The sequence below is a fragment of the Trichoplax adhaerens genome, genomic scaffold, assembly GCF_000150275.1.
Source record: "Trichoplax adhaerens TRIADscaffold_18 genomic scaffold, whole genome shotgun sequence".
Lineage (NCBI taxonomy): Eukaryota > Metazoa > Placozoa > Uniplacotomia > Trichoplacea > Trichoplacidae > Trichoplax > Trichoplax adhaerens.
The window spans coordinates 854,689-873,425 of record NW_002060960.1 but is presented as its reverse complement, the minus strand read 5'-3'; the positions used below and the strand labels follow the sequence as shown (position 1 = coordinate 873,425).

General features: G+C 30.4%; 1 protein-coding gene across 1 annotated transcript; it reads left to right on the top strand.

The window, feature by feature from the left end:
- Positions 1–15,617: 15,617 nt before the first annotated feature.
- TRIADDRAFT_4948 (uncharacterized protein) lies at positions 15,618–16,274 on the top strand (the record flags this gene model as incomplete). The annotated part of the gene is made up of 1 exon (XM_002116856.1): positions 15,618–16,274. A coding segment is annotated over one exon (657 nt), but the record flags the coding sequence as incomplete, so codon positions are not given.
- Positions 16,275–18,737: the final 2,463 nt, after the last annotated feature.

Sequence of the window (18,737 nt, the reverse complement as noted above, 5' to 3'; positions counted from 1 at the left end):
TATCAATTTGAAACTTTGGAATTTTATGACGTGACTTGAAGTCACATTAGGAGATTTAGTGAGGAAAATAGAAAATAAGATGGAAATTGGCAGAGGTTGTGTTGATTGTTAGGTAGTTAGAATGTTGTTTTTATGACTAAATCTTGATGTTTAAAGGTTGATTTTTAGACTTTTATAGTGTATTAATGATAGAAATTATGTTAGAAATGAAGTTTGATGTATTTTTATAGTTAGCTTGTTATTTTTATAGTGTTTTGTAAGGGAATCGTAGGGTAAATTGTGTCTGAACTTTGAATGATTTTTGTTTTCTTAAATGGTGCAAAGTAGTTTTGTAAAACGGATCTTAAGAGCGACTGGTTAGCAAATGTTTAGTTTTAAATACCTCTGACGGCTCTACGAAGCCTATAAATGATAGTGCAATTAGAAAATTTAGAGGGAGAGTAGAAGAAGATTTTATTTGAAGAACTTGTTGAATTTAAAAGGCCTTCGGGGTCGAATTGTCGTAAGTTAAAACGTTCTTGTTTTTGAAAGGTTGTTTGGTCGTTGACAGTTTTTAAGTCTGTCATTTATTTTAATAATACTTAAAGCTAAGTATTTGTGCGGTTGTTCGGTTTATACTTCTCTCCATTTTTGTTTTGAAATAAATTGTTGTTCGGTTATTTCCCCAAATTTTATTTGGTGTCAAAGTATTAGCGTTAAGTCGACTGGAGTGCAACGAAAGTAGAATCAAAGTTTGTTAAAGTTTCGTAGCTTGATCTCTACACTTTTCATTTCATTACAAAGTTAAATTATTAATAGGCGATAAATGGTCTGAAAATCAGTTTTTTTACCAAGAATTAACGGTATTTACTTCTACCTCTACCTGTACAATATACTGAGCCTGTTTTAGATTGTATAGTCGTATAATTACCTTAGAACTAAAAGTAAGCCAAATTAAATCACTGTAATCGAAGTACTGGCTTCTATAGAAGAGCTAGACAAATGTACATAATCCGGTTACTATATGTCAAGATTGAGCATCGATCTCGACATTTATTAGCCTGAGTGATGACATTTAACGTTACTGACCGGTGCTGGTTATTTTTATCATGACATGCCATAGAAACTCTTTGACTATTAAATTATCCTATATTACATTCCATTTATTAGAATGCAAAGACTATTATCCGCTACTTAATATTAAAATTAATAATTCCTGTCTTATAAATTGTTTTCGATTCATATTCACGTTAATGATAGCCAAAGAGTGTGTTATTGAATAATATATCAATATCGAGCTAGAAAGCAGCGTCATGTTACAAGGATAGTATTATTTTATAAATCTAGCATGAAAAAATAACAGAAATAATACTAGTACAAAGCTACTAGATAGAAAATGAAAGTGAGAGTATAATTTGATAGTAAAGTGTACAGTTAAATGATTAATAGGCAACAAATAGCCTGAAAATCAGTTTTTTACCAAGAGTTAACGGTATTTGCTTCTACCTGTAAATGTATACTGAACCCGTTTTAGTCTGCATAATCGTATAATACCTTACAAGTAAAAGTAAGCCAAATTAAACCACAGTAATCGATGTACTGGCTTCTTTAGAAGAGTTAGACAAATGTACATAATCCGGTTGCTATAAACAAAGATCAAGCTTCGATCTTGACATTTATCAGACAGTAATGACACTTAATATTACTGAATGGTACTGGTTATTTATATCATGAAATGCCATAGAAACTCTTGACTATTAAATTAACCTATATTACAGTCCATTTATTAAAATGCAAAAAACTTATTATCCGCTGCTTAATATTATAAACAATAATCCCTGTCTTATAAATTTTTTTCAATTCATATTTGATAAACTAGCTGTTTGAGTTTTGTTCGTGATATGAAAGGATTCAAGTTTCTAATGACAATCGTTTAAGAATTCAGTTATATTTCATAAAATGTAAAGAAAATTAAAGTAATTTAAAAAGTAAGCGATCTTTACTAGGTCATTCCTAAGCGATACTGAGATCTCTTTATCATTTTACCAGTAAATTTTGTGATAATAATCCTGAAAGTATGACCCTAAATGATACTAACGCAACGCATGTAGATAATCTACTTCTACCTTTATTAACTATCATAATTACCGTTATTCTTGGCGGAATAATTACCGCGATCAGTATTATTGTCAATACTTACATCATATATATAATTTATAAAGATAAAGAAATGAGATCAGCTTCATTTTATGGATTAATGAATCTATCTTTTGCTAACTTGGTCGTTGCTGTTTTATATCCTCTGATTCCAATCTTAGTCCTGATCACATATAATTCACCACTTCGAAATTCTCCGACTCTGAAACTAATCTTGTGCGGCTTTATTCTGCCATTACCTATGTCTGCGTTTTTAGTAATTAATGGTACATTAACGTTTATTGCCATAGAAAAGTGTTATACTATAACCTATCGTTCTCGTTCACGCCGCCGAATGCAGCGCCAGAAAGTATTCACAATTTTAATGGCTTTATGGATTGTATCACTTATACAATGGCCTCGGTCTTTAATTTCCATAGAAGAAAGTTCAATTCATGCATTTTGCAGACTTTATTCTAGTTTGGATTTTATTCGAAACTCGTTGTTAATTTCAGGCACATTTATTAACGTTACACCATTAGTTATTACACTAATCTGTAATGCTAGAATTACGTGGGAATTGAAGAAACATGAACGTTTCTTTACTTCGAGAATTATATTTAGGCAACTGGATGTTCCTTCGTTCCATTCTACCGAAAACTCTGGGCTACGTTTTAAAAAATCAATTAAAATGTTACGCTATATAGCCTTAGTTCAATTTGCTTGCTGCATGTTGTGGCTGTTGGGCTTCCATGTTACCGTTTCTGGTTATGCTGCAAAATTGAATCCCTATCTTGTAGGATTTGCATTTATATTGCACTACTTATGTATTATAGCGAGTGGGCTTCACGCTCCACTTCTGCATATTATCTGGTTAAAAAAATTTAGACGGCCATTACAAATTTGCATTTCAGCGAGCAGTTCCATTTAATCGTAAAAATTGAAGAAAATGAGGCGATACAGCCTTAATCTACAATAGCTTAGGCTGAATTAAAATTCAATATTGCTTCGTATTTTGCTGCCGAAAAAGAATTCTTTACCGGAATTTTTAAACTTTTAATGAAATTATCAAATGATTTACGGGCTATCATTCAAACCAGGTCTTCGTTAAAAAATAGCGGTAATGTTTCATTTCAGTTTAAGTAATTCATTAGCACCTTTGCTAATAAGGTAAAGACTGTCGCACAGAAATCAATTATAAACTATCATTCATTCTCTATTATAAATTTTAAAAGGTAAATTGCTACATTCGGTTTTTGTTACTATTAATGTATTATAATATCATAGTATGCTTCAATATATCCTGGCCTATTTTTAATACTGTAATTAATTGAGTTCATTCTATTAATAATATACCTTAATTTTACTTAAAGATGGATGTATGTATGTACTGTAGTGTAGAAGTCAAATAATAAATAATTCTTTCTACTAATTATTAAATTTGACCTGCCGAGCTTTTATGCATTACGAATACGATTTTTTAATTCTCTGTCTGACTAGCTGTCATAAGTTGTATAAGGTATAAAATTGTAATGAGGCACGGTTATTATTGCTTTTAGATGGAAAGTACCGTAAGCTATCGAATGGTGAAAATCGTGTCTAATATCATAGCTGAACTAGAAACTAGTTGAAATTTCAATAAAATTTTAATTTTAATTATTTAGTCAGAAAAAATGCTCGTGGTAATAACTTTGGATAAGGGTCATTCTTGTTTCTAGCCTAGTCTGTAATAGGAAAATCGCCGAGCAGTCTGAACTATAACTTATGTTTAGCGTAAATGATATAAAAAAAAAGAGAAGGAATACTAGGTTATACAGATGTACTTGAACGATATCCAAGTTAATATTGCCAAAGTTAGGCATCTTTAAGTTCATATTTGTATGCACTAAAGAATTTAAGATTAATCATTCGTTTGAAGTAGAATTTAGCCTAAAAGTGCGGCTCAAGAAATGCCTGAGACCTATTCCAGTTTATTCTGGTTTTGTTGTTAGTGTTGCAAAATATTACCAATAGCTATTTGTTACGGAACTACGTTTCCGCTATTAAGATTGTGTCATGTCTGTAATTTAAGACATGTATATCAATTGAGTCATTAAATGGGTGTAATAGGAATCTTGTCAGTAATATTAAATGACAGTAGATAAGATACGTGTTCAGGCAGAAATTCTTGCCTAGCTTATGCTAAAAGCTATATTTTTAACTTGTAATAATTTCTTATAGTATTTAAGTTAATAATACGGTTTGACTAAGTTACAATCTGTCATGTTTGTAATGCTCTAGCTGCTTTAACCTTCTTTGATTGGATGTCTGTTGTTCGCTTGCTTTATACTATCTTATTTTAAGTCTAAATGTAAAAGCTTGTTATTATAGGTTGTTATTGATTTTCCTTTTTGTTATAGATTACTAGTAAGAACTACAAAATAAAGTGGTAACCTAAAGTAAGTTGTACTTTTTGAGACTGTTCTTTGAGTCTACCTAGGAGGGTAGTTCTAGATAGTTTATGCCACTTAGACAGTAGTAACAATATTGTATATAAGTGCACAAGGTCAGAATATAGTAAAGGCAGCAGATTTATTGAAGTACGTTTTAACTACACATAAAGTATGTATTAGTTTATGTCATATGGCGATTAATGATAAGACTCATGACATTTTGTACTCTAGGAATAAATAGAACCAAAGAATAGGATTTAAATAGCGGAGTACCGTAAAATTTTCAATGTTGTATTTTGCATTGAACATTCTTATTACTATCATAAATAAATACTAAGCAAAAAATAAAATCCTCCCGTAAATTTGTTCTCATTTGTTCTCGCCCACGTTGCTAGCGACATGATCCCATAAATAGCTAACCATCCAAAACTAGTTTCTTTCGATTGACAGCGACGAAGTTGGTACTTCGAGTGGGCATTAAAAATAAGACTGACGGGTATACGATTTCATAAATTAGTCATTTTTATGAAGTCTTCAACAGATGAACGTACAATTTGTGACTAAGTTCGAATCGATATTCGACTTTAAAAGGCTCCGCTATTGTCCGAAAGACCTACGACTGGTAGATCACTTCGTATTGAATGTCTCTCTTACTTAATTAAAATATGTTCTACTTAACTGATAATTGAAATAAAAATAAGGTTTCTTTACGTTGAAAAATAATATTTATTAGTGTTAATAAATTTACTAACACATTTTACCTATACGAAATTGTCAAGTTTATATTAATGAGTTAAATTGAAGAATATTGCAAGTATAAAGTATGTAATACCATTACTGATATGGCAAACATAAAAATAGATTTAATTTAAAAAGACAGATTTACAGTAACTATCAACATGAAATGTAAGACACCAAACTTTCAATTAATTTTGAGTGAATGTAGCCTTATTAAAATCGTACAATTGATATTAATAAATTTACTGCATTTATCAGGAAATCAAAGCAGCTTCGATGAACTATTATTGTATATCGATTCAGAAAATAATTCATGTAAAGTATTGGAATTGCTTAATGCCACCTTTGAATGGGTATAAAGTGCAACTGAATATTGATTTATGAAGAAATTCCATAAAGCTCTCCACACAATACCTATGTATATTTCACACATTAAAAAATAGACTTTCTACGATACCGATCAGGATATGATGATTTTATTGCGTCACAAAAGTTATTGCTATAGCTTACGAGTGGCTTTTGATGTCACAAATAATTAGAACCATATATTTTTGAATTTTTGACTTTATAGGCTTTCTAAAAATAATCTGATGAAATGATAAATACTTTAATTTCTTGTAATTCTTAAATTTACGCATAAGAACCTGCCTGTATTTATCCACAATGACAATGTAGACACACTTGCACTCAATCTTGTAATCTTAGTTACAAGTACGCACTATTTAATTCCATAATGTTAGTCTTAGCTCATTTAATAACTATATTTAGCATAAAAATTTTCACCCTTCCAACCTACTAAAGCGTATAGCTCTTTAAGTGTAATGAAGCCCAAATCATTGATAACGGTATAAGAACTAAATCAAATTTGATAGGAAAACTAAAAGGGAAATTTTTGGTACGATCTCTTTATAACGTTCTAGTATGGCAAAGCCCTACGATGTCTAGCAGTAAAACCGAGATATAAACTATTGTTTATTCGTTCGAATTCAAGTAAGTATTTTATTCTTAAAGATAAAATCTTGTTTTTCAGGATATTCAATGACATCTAGAGCGTTGACAGTCTATTATTTATAAGTCGAATTAATTGCTCTGAATGCATAGACAATTAGTTGGTATGAAATAGTTAATTTCAAAATTACTATTGGAAGGCATTGTTTTTAATAAGATGAATATTTTTACGTGATACGAATTTTTTAGAAAAGCACAGCTTTGATTTTCTAGTCAGGATGTACGCAGTTTGTTTAATAATGGTCGTACTAAATTTGCAGACCTATTGTCCAGAGAAGCTACAGTATATATTTTAATATAGCAGAACCTCTCTCACCGCCTTTAGAGTTATAAAGAAAATTCGACTTATCTTACGATATCAAAAATTGCAAACGATTACTACTATAGGCGTATGTCAATGAGAAAGTTACTTATATCTAGAATACATATTGTTTATTTCAAGTTATCATATAGTATCAATATCGCATACGATCGAATCGGTTTTAATTCCGCTGCATTCTATCATCAAGGAATTCTTAGATGAACTATAAGGTAAGATAATATTTATTATTTGATAATTAAAATAATAATCAGCTACTAAAATGGATTTTATCTAATCTTAAGAACGTAATATTTCCCCTAGCAAATAATTTTTGAATTTTTTAAATATTTAAATTGAAATATTCAGTTACTGGTTGGTGTTTATCATTTCTTTAAATCTGAAATCCAAGTATAAGATAATTAAAAAATTATGAATTCAACTCAAGCTAATACTTCCAGTGATGAAATTACGCCCTTGCCGATAATAACGATCCAAATTTGTATGGTCATTGCTGGAATACTCAGTATCATTAGCATACTAGCGAATAGCTATATCTTATATGTCATCTTTATTAATAAAGATTTAAGATCGGCGTCATTTTATGGACTAGCGAATCTATCAATTGCTAATCTTGTTGTCGCCTTTACGTTTCCAATAACTCCACTTTTTGTCCTTATTACCTATAATTCACCGTTGCAGCATTCCGAAGCTATAAAATTAGTTTTATGTTGCTTTATTCTACCTTCTTCCGTAGTGGCTTTGCAGGCCGCTAATGGTTCATTGGCATTTATCGCTATAGAAAAGTATTATACTATAGTTCGACATGCATATCCTCGTCGACAATTACATCGTCGTAAAGTATTGACCATTTTAATTGGTTTATGGATAATTGGTATTCTCCAACATTGGCCTCGTTCGATTATTGTATTAGATAGAAGTTCCATACCTAATATTTGTACATTATTTACTCAGGATGATTTAATGAGAAATATTATGCTGGTAGCCGCTACTTTCATTCACACTTATCCATTTATAATTATGTTAATTTGCCATGTTAAAATTGCAAAGACATTGAAACAACGTCATCGATTTTTCATTTCGGCAGCTATTCTACGGCAACTTAAATTTCGATCTTTCAATCAAGGTGGGCGCCAAACACAACGTCTTAATAACGCAATTAAAATGTTACGACGAGTAGCACAGATTCAGTTTATATGCTGCACTACAGGGGTAATCAGCATGCTTACTTTTGTCATAGGCTATGCTACAAAGTTAAATTCTTATGTCGTGGGCTTTGCATATGCAATTTCATATATAGCATTAGTAGCAACTGGACTTCATGGACCAATATTATACATACTGTGTTTAAGAAAATTCCGACAGCCATTAGAATCTCATTTACTATCTATTCAATGTTGGCCTAAATGGATAAGGTTCAAGAAAATCGATTCGGCTTTAATATAACTTTTAAAGCAGTACAGTTTTTTAATGCATAATATTTCAAATACGTAGTTTCTACACTTTTTTATTTCACATCACTTGGATAGAAATGAGTTTTTAATTTTTTTGTAATACTTGCATACTTTAGTGAGTACGGACACAAATTTCCTAAAATTTTTATAACCGTCAAGTTAAATACATTGCGATTAACTTTTCATAAAAGCTAATTAACCTACATAAACATGTACGGTATATTACAAATAGTATACGACTGTATACCATTTTACTAGAGCAAAAGAATTGATTCCTAGAAGGAAGATAATAACTCGTTCGAAGATTTCAAGGAAGCTGCAATATGATTACGGTAAAGTATAATATAATAACTATTAGGATAAATATTTAAGAAATTGATGGCTATTTATTGTAGAAGGAACAAGTTTTACATCTAAGTTTCGAACACTACTAACAGATTCCTGATAAGGACAAATATAAATTAACCAATAGTAACGGGCTTGGGTCAAAATTGACCGTTAATCTTATTGTATAATAGCATCGTACATTCTAATATTTCTATTTATTGAATTGCGTATAATGGAATTGAAATAATCAATATTCGATCTCTACTTTTATTTTTGGCATCAGGTTCGGTACCAAGGATGATAATATTAATAAATTTACAAAGCTTCCGCTTTGTCGTTAAAAGAGATCCAAATCTAAACTAAACCAGCGTAGTTTTTAGCAGGAGTACCAAGCTAGATCGTTATTGTTTTATGATACGGAAAGTAATAGTTATTGGCTAAATTTAATAACTTGTAATATATAGAAATGCATCTACGTGTATGTCAAGCTAACATATTTGTCATTGTGGTACAAGCAATTTTAATCAAAAAAGGGTAATCTTAATTTTTAATTTTGGCTGCAACGAGCAATACCAATCTAGTAAGAAATATACAGAGCCATACGTTTAAATCTAAATTTTTGTGATTTATGGCCAATTACAATGAAAATGCTTTAATTATATTAATACGCTTAGAATTGTAGCATAATTAGTTATTATCTAAGTTCAGTAGTTTCCATTAATTATATTGCAAAGAAATTCATCAGCAATTAGTACACAGTAGAAATTGAAAAAATGAACTCTAAGGTAACATGCCTAGATAAATAACCTTTTCGTACTTCACGTAGCCTTGCTAATGTTACATATTTAAAATTAATCTTAAATAAACCAAATTATAAGATATTGAGCTGCCTTAAATAATTGAACAGACTATACTGTACACGTATTTGATTACAATGTAATTCAATTCAAACCTTGCTTTACTAACTGACTGTAGAAAAACCTGGCAGTGCACAGTAGGACGATATTATTAATTTTTATTTGAGCATTTACTGTATAAAGTACCGATTTAAGAGTTGCAAAACCCAAGCACAAATGCAAGATACAGTATCTACAATCGTTCATTTAAGACAGCTTGAGAGCATGCATTTACTATTTGGGATATGTAGGATTTAATCAATCATCAAGGCTTAAAATTAAAAACGTTACTGTTAATAAATCTTAACTAACATAAACTAAAGTATAGCATTATCAATTTTCTAATAATAAATCGTTACAGATTTATTTTAAGACAGCCATACGGTGCAAACAGGCTAGACGCTATGTTAAAAGTTTACTGTCTGAAAAATTTAATGTTTTTGTTATTCACTAACACAGCTGTTAAATTCATCTATTACAGCAAAAATTACTTCCAGTACAAACAATATAGGACGGAATAATTTCGAAAATAAGAATATTTTTTATAGTCGATTATACGCCAAGGGTTGTTTATTGCTTTAAACAATTTCAAAATTTACAAATTATTAAATACAGCAGTTAATTATTCTACTAAAGAGTATCAGTAAAAAGTAATTCTCTTGTTTACCATAAAAATCGTAAAACTAATTTATATCCATAACTTCTACTTCTCAATGTAGTATGTACTATTAGTGGTAAGAAAATATTTAACTGAGTTAGACACTAGTTCTATCGTACTCGATCTAATAACTGATAAATACTCCTAATAGTCATCTTATTGACTTAATAATTTAACGATAGGATAGTGACGGAAAAATCTGACTAACTTTACTTCGCTGTGTAAAGGTGTTCGATCATAATGATTAGCTATATCAAAACCTCTATAGTATCGATGGCTTTATCTATAATGAATAGCAAAAAATTTATATAAGGAAGTATCTCAATTTTCTTTGTATTTCTTACCCTAGCAACCAAAGAACTTGATAGTAATATTTATCATAAATGAGTTGATTAATTTGCTTAATTACTGTAACGCGGAATCAGTTTAGATATAAAGGGCTTTTCAAATTTACAAATTTCTCTACATTTACTTAGTTAATATATGTAATTGCCTAGATTAGAGCCTATTGATTTTAACTAGGAATGCCTTTCAGTGATAAATAATCGATTGGCCATTTTACTTGAAGTTTGTACGATGTATTAATGCCTCAATTTCTCTTTAGTGTGCTCATATTAGTAACGGCTTGATCAAAAATGATTTTGATATTTACGCTGTATTAGAGGAAACTCGAGGCTATATTGCAACAACTAGACATTGGAATATTAATTCGTGACCACATCTGTAGTATACGAAAAAGGCTATCTCGAAAACAAAGCCAACTTGTATAGTTTAGCAAAGAATGATCTTATTCTGATACTTTTATTTTCTGAGACATTGTTGTCTTGCATTTACAGCTAATCAGGCAAACTACTGTTATTTAGTAAATTCTGCCAACCAATTTTTAAATAAAGAATACTGTATATAGTGTAAACAAGAATTTGATTTCAATTAAAAAATAAGCAAAGCACACGATAATTTCTGTCCTTAGATTTTCGTATTGAGTAATTTAACTTACCATACACCATGACTAAATTGAACCGTCTTATTATGGACTAAACTGGTTAGCTTCTTGTTTACACAAGGCTATAGAAATATGGTATTTATTAATTTATATTTTATTTACTAAATCATTAAGAAGATTAGTTGCCATGATACTTTATTTATTGGTTAGATACACAGCACTATACTTTAAATGTTGATTTGGTTTTTAAGAAATTAAGCAATATCAAAGCTTTTTTTCAGATGATTCATCAATAATTGCTCCAATCGTACCCTGATTAATTTTAAAGAAATTGAACGATATATCGATAGTATGGATGATGGCAGCATCGAAAATCTTGCCAGTAATTACTATAGTGATACTTTTAAATTACCGTTGATAACAATCTGGTGTTCTATCATCATTGCATACTCTTTAACTTTTTTTAGTCTACCAGCCAACTTATATATATTGCTTATTATTTACAAAAATAAACATTTAAGATCTTCCTCATACTATAGCTTAATAAACTTAGCGATAGCTAATATTTTTGTGGGTATTTTTTACCCTCTTCCACTCGTCTTTGCACTTTTAACCCAAGATTTAACGTTGCAGTACTCTAAAATTATGACAGGGATACTGTGTGGTTTTATTATACCTTTATCAGTAGTGGCTTTGTTTACAGCTAATGGCACCCTGGCTTTCATTTCTCTACAAAATTATTGCAAGTTATCAAATCATACTTTTACGGATTCAAATCGTCGACAAGCACGTCGTAAAACTATAACAATTTTGTCAGGTTTCTGGTTAATTGGAATTTTGCAATATTGGCCAAGATCTCTTATTGTCCTCAAGGACAGCTCTATTAACAATATGTGCGCGCTCTACACTAATTCATTAGCATCACGAAACATAACATTGATTATTTCCAGCTTAAATATAGTTATTCCATTTCTAATTATGTTGATCTGCTATATTAAGATTGCTAAGAAATTAAGGCGTAATTATCGGTTTTACATATCTGCAATTACGTTAAAGCAACTTAAGTTTAAAACATTAGGTCTGGATGGACGATGGAATCAACGCCTACTACATATAAATAAAATGTTAAAACATTTAATTATAGTGCAATTTATATGTTGCTTATTGTGGTTTACGGGCTTTAATTTTACTGTCATAGGTTACAGTTTAAAGTCTAATGCCTACTTGGTTGGATTTGCTCTTGCAATACAATATATTGCGATTTTAGCTATTGGACTTCACAGCCCAATTCTACACATTATATGTATTAAGAAATTTAGGAAACCTTTGATTTGTTACTTATCAGGTGCAATATCATACTGCCCATGTTTTAAAAATTAATGCTACTTTCAATAACAAGCTGAATTATCATCTATTTTAACCATGATGTTATCTTTATGTAGACAATATCGAAGTAAATGTATTAATGAAATGAGCGATGTGTTACTTGTAAGCTAACTTAAAATCAGCTTCGAAATCCGACACATTAAATTTTATGCTTCTAAAAGCTATAACTTTATTTTAAAGCTGAGAAAATATGAGAACATTCTAAGATGTAATATCATTAATATTGCCTTGCAGCTGTTTGAAGCACAATTTGTTAAAGTGTTCAGTATTACTTTGTTATAGCACAGGATATCTTTCGCTGGATGTTGATTTAGAAAACTAATCGAAATGCTCATAAATAATTTGATATTTAGCTTTAATACCTTAAGCTACCAGTACTTACGGTAACTAGATTAGTAGAAGTAGTTATTTGCCAATGCTAACATGATATAAGCAAGATCTCATAATAGACTTGTTAAAGCTAATTCATTATTCCATGGGAAAATTTTAATATTCATTAACCTTGACAAGAGGTGGTACCAATCATTGTTGGACCCTAGACGATATCCGGTCCTTCAGAAGAATAGCTCATACATTTTAATTCAAGACAATAATAATAACTCATATCGATGTGAAATGTAAAATGTTACCGAACGTATTGCCGGGCTTAAAAAAGAACACAATCATGATTAAGGTTATGCAACATAAAAGTAAAGGTCAAAATTTTAAACAAAAATATATTATTGATCATATCTTTAATCTGTATTCAATTTAATAAATCATAGAGCGTGTTTAATAATTATTAGTATATCTTGGCACACATGTGATGCTTATCTCTCTGAAAATAGAAGCAGAATTCTACGCTTAATTTACTTAATACTATATCACTGAAATTATTTAACTCTTTTGCCATCAAAAGTTAAGGAAGAAATTATATCAGATTTTAAAATAATTAAGGATATACTCGCACGCATAGATGTAATATACGATATACATAACCTTTAACATAAAATGTATAGCAATATCCAATCACCATTGGTTTCATCAGTATTGTAGATTATTGTACTACGATACAGGAATTTGAATGATATTTATTTCTATTTTATGATTTGTGGACTAAGCCATTCAATTTCAGTACCGTATATTTAGTCAGTCAATGGCTCGAAACTATAAAGTGTACTTCTCACCAGATAAATCGACAAGGATTCGATTAAAAGTAGTAAATTTGATATAGTTAATAGCATAAATTGTGTAGTCTGTAGAATACAACTAGTTGATTTGTTTTATTACTGTAGTATCACGATAGAACTTCCTTGTAGTTATAAATCGCACAATTTGATACAATAATGGCAAATTTTTAGAATTTTCCTTCATAAATTTTGTCATCAATGTATTAACTACTTGTATAAACTTGTTAACTGTAAATTCGAAACTTGTAATGAGGGAATTTATATGTTACGATCCCGAAATGTTAAATTGATGGTAATTATCTAGATTAGTACGGCATAATCTATCATTCGTTACAAAATTTTTAAGCTTTTCTTTAGAATACGGTAAAAGAGAAGCATGCAATATTGTAGACATAGCTGAAGTAATTTAGACATGAAAATACGCTAGCTGACGTAATTTGGATTTTACTGAGTTGAAGAGAAGTTTGACTTTACTAGATGAGATTCTAAGAATTCTTTGAATCAATACATAGGGTTGAAAGAGTTGCAGAAAATCATGATTGTAAATTTATGTTTATTATTAAATACGTGCACGCTTTCGTGAACTGGACCCGATTCGTAATATAAAGGCTACTAGAAATAAGAAACTACCGTATTGTATATAAGCCTTTCGTTAAGATAGTCTTTCCGATAAATAACCATACAAAGACTCAATGTACTGAGATCTTCTTTGGCTCGGATGTCAGAGTAACCATATACATCTCCCAAAGGACTAAGCTAGTACCCTCAGTTTTATTGAAAGATCAGTCAAATCATATTAATCGAAGGAACTTTAAAATATTTTTCATTCTTGATTGGGAAGCTAATTGCATAAGTTTATCGTTGAATTCAGCGATTAATATAAAAGGCGGATGCTCTTTAAAATCACGTTAGTTCAAAACCAGATCATTTTCAGATAGTGCAAATTACGCGTGTAATATTCTTTCCATCATTACTGATTATACACATTACTATCAAAATTGAGAGTAGGCTTCAATATTTAACGTATTCTGTTATATATGTTTTAATGAGTAACTTATATAATTAAGAATTTTAGACCAGTTTCATGCGTGGAAATCAATCCTCCATTGGTGGTCTATGAATCGAAATACGAAGAATATCGAATGTCTTTAATTTTCAACCTATGAACTGCTATGCAACGCTACGTAACGGCCCTCTAGTGTTTTCATAAAATATTTTTGCCAAACGTTAACCGATTCTTAATGTAGTCTACCGACTTGAATAATTCATAAATGAAGCCTTTTCTAATTTTAATTGGAAGCACACTATTACAGTTGTTAGTAACCACCTTTATCGATATGCGGGTTTTGATTTGCTAAGAGTGGTTCTCAATCATTTGCAGTGATTTATTGCTGGCCAAATCTACTCGATGGTTAATTTTAGATGTTATTTACACGTTTAAGGTACCTCTAACGAGAGAATCTGTGAAAAGTAGATCACTTTTTTGAAATTTTCTCCTAAACACCAGTGATCTATTCCTAAAATTTTAGCAATATTATTAAACTTTTTAAAGAAATATTTCGAGTACTTAGAAGAATGCCTAATTAAGCAGGTACCATTACCAATGTAAATCGATAGTATGATTAAAGACATGTGTATTGGTATTCACCTATTTATAAGGTAATAAACGAAAAAACTTGTATTAACCCTTTGTGATCCTTTGTAACTAGAATATACGGCTTAGATTTATGGCTTTCATTAATAAATCTACCTACTTGGTACTAGATAGAAAAATAAGAAATTAAGGAACTGCATTAGATATATTTGTTACTTCGTTTAATGTACAAGATGCTTTTTATACCTAGCTTGAAATCAACTAAAAGAGCAGTTACTGCCTCCATAGCCTTGATGGTTGCATTTTTGTTGTTTGTAAGCTACTTTCATGTTAGACGAATGATTTTATCGGCATTTCAAACCAGATGCTGTTTCAAATTCATCTTGTTAAGGCCAACAACCGATCTTCAGATTAAAACTAATTATGATATTTATACTAGTGTTGTTTCAACTAACCAATTAGTTAGCAACGAACGAAATATTTTCCGCGAAGTATCTGTAAAAGCTGCTTTGGAGATGATTGGTAATATCTTTATTTCTGCTTATGATGAACACATAAGTGCCAAACCCTGTAATTATTCTCCGTTTGTACTACTCATGATTAATAGTGCTGCGTTTCATTTCGACCGACGTCTTGGTATTCGCCAAACATGGGGAAATGCAAAGGAATTTAATGAGCGTTTTAATAGCAAGCATATTTGGAAAGTAATTTTTATTGTTGGACGTACAGGAAATGCTGCGACGGATGCTCGAGTCAAACAAGAAGCAATGATTTATGGTGATTTATTAGTCATGGGTAAAAAAGAGCACCATAAATCTTTAACCGAAAAAACCCTATTAGGTATGTTTTGGGCAAATCAAATTTGTCCAGCAAAGTTTTACTACAAGGGTGACGACGATGTATGGGTAAATAAGTGGAGGTTACTAGATTATTTATTTAAAATCAGTGCTACTTCAAGTTTTGATCCAGCCAATTGCTGGATTGGTCTTGTTTCTGCTGGCAGCAGTGCTCCAGTACGCCATAAAGGCAGTAAATATTATGTATCATATAGGGATTTCGCTGGTACACGATTTCCTCGATTCTGTTCAGGATTTAGTTATGTCATGGCTCGAGAAACTGCTAGTAAATTGATTCAATCGATACCGTTTCATCATAAGATTACAAGTATTGATGATGTTTACATTGGATTATTAGCTTCTTCGTCAAAAGTTCTACCAGTTCATAATCCAAGATTTCGACTTCGTACTTATGATGCTAGCAAACTCAACTATAGCGAAGCAATGGTTTACGATTCCATTACTGAACATGGTGTTCGCAGTTCAGAAATGATGATTAGATTTCAGCGGATGGCTAAAAATGTGTATATGTCTCTTATGAAAGAGAATTAAGTTGTAGAATGCCTAACTTCACTTAGCTTTTAGCTTGAATAATACTTTGAATCTCTTAAGAGAATTAATATAGTTTCATGGAATACCACTCTCACGTTTAAAACCTGTTCCAATGTTCCTTATCCAGACCAACTATTACTTTGCATATTATTCTGGCCAAGATAGAATTTGTTCATACTACAATGGAAAATTCTAAAATCTAGCTTACAAGCTAATTAAAATAAAAACTCGTTACTTTTAAGATTAATTATACAATATTGACGCAATAATTTGATGTAACGATTTAGTTATATTATTTTAAGCTAAGAAATCCTAACTAATAGATTGTAATTTACGTGTACCTTTGTGGATAGCTACTAAAATTAATATGCTGTTGGCATTTGTGCTTGCTTATACATATCTACATATTGTGAGTAAAACTTATACGTCTTAAATTTATATATGTTTAATGTTTTAAATTTGTCAGTTGCTATAGTATTTCACTGAATTTATATTTTGAAACACAGTAAATTAATCGGAATTTATGACTAACTAGCTAGTATGTTAATTCTTATAACTGAAATAATTAACAAAATTATTTTAATTGTAGCCATATTATGCAATTACTATCTCAAAGACTTTAAGGAAAGTTTTTTGGTCAGTGTTCAATGATTTTGGTATTTATAGGCCTACAACTAATCAATTTTCTATCATAAACCATTTATTATAATATTAACTTGAAAAACATAACTCGTTATATAATTTAAAGAGCTGAAAAATCTCTATAAAATTGGCTGATTTGAATTTTGGTATAGTAGCATTTTAAGATTTCAGCCCATTATCAAATTTATGAATTCGTCGTTACAAATTTAGATTTATAAGAGGGAAGATGAAATATTTGAAGTAATACAGAAATTAACTCTACGAACCTACTATCAAATTTTTCCTCCGTAATATTTACCTATAGTACGGTATGAATCTAAATACTGACAATAGGAGATCGTCAGGAAGAATATTGATTAACTCCACGCTAGTCTCTCGTGAGCAACACTGAACCCAAATTTTATTGAGAAATTGTTCAACTTATACTAAATCTGCGTAAGCATTACTTATAAGTTTATAAATAATATTATAAAATTATGCACTTGTCTATTAAGAGAATATTTAACGCCATAGATAATGTAATGTTATCTGACGTAAATAAGATATACATTTTGTAGGAAAGGTCACTTCTTGATAATCAGGAAGAATCGTAACTTTTTAAAAATACAACTTGATTAAGTTGGTGTATTTAATCGTTCAGTATCGTTTGCTTAACTCCATTAAACGAGGGAAACTCATCGTCACCCTATTGGAAAGATAATCAATACGTTAATTGTCTATACGAAACGTATCATTTTAGAATAATTATGTTTTCGGAATATTACTTCTCAAGAGAAACATTCATTTATATTTTATAAAAGCGCCTACTTTCTTTACTATTGTGTAAACTTAATCACGATAACTTTACTATATATTACTTTTAAATTTTTTTAGTACTAATCTTGAAAGAATTGTTAGTAACGTTTAGTTTGCTGCTTACATGAGTTACTACTGTACTACACTAAACTAATAGATTACTTATGCCTTGCTCCACTACACCTGAAGATCTACTGTATGGTAGTTCTATACAGTATAGTTATAGTTATATAGTATAGTTTTTATTAATAAAGTAGCCGAGTACCTTTTCGTACACGATCTAATAAAGAACTCAGGAACTGAGCATTTGCTCGTCCTTTTATACCCTTCAACTAAATTTGTGGTGCTTACATAGTAACTTGACAATATAAGATTTACATAATTTGTATAGAAGGACAAGCCTCATTAAACTATATAGTTTACTATAGACACAAGTACGTAAACAACTTTAATTAGCAATAACTAATTAATAGCCAATTAGACCCTTGAGGCTCTGCACGATAATGGCGCGTTCGCAGATGGTGCTAACGTGTCGCCATTATTAATATCTATATAGGCTCTACTAATTAATTGTAAAATACAATTATGCCTTTTGTTGTCTAGCAATCTAGACATTATTAATATTCTTAATTTCAATTATCACTTACGAATATGATCTATTAGCTAATGTCACAAACCAGCTTCGTGACAAGGATAACGTAAAATAAATCTCTTAATTACTATAGTCTCCGGGATTCAGTATCCCTTAACTATCTCACAAGAATTTAGACGCCTTTGATTCTACATTAAACTCAACTAGACAATTGAGAACTACTTTATTCTACTATCTGACGGGCTTATATACCCTTCTACAGCAGCTAACATTCATGAGTC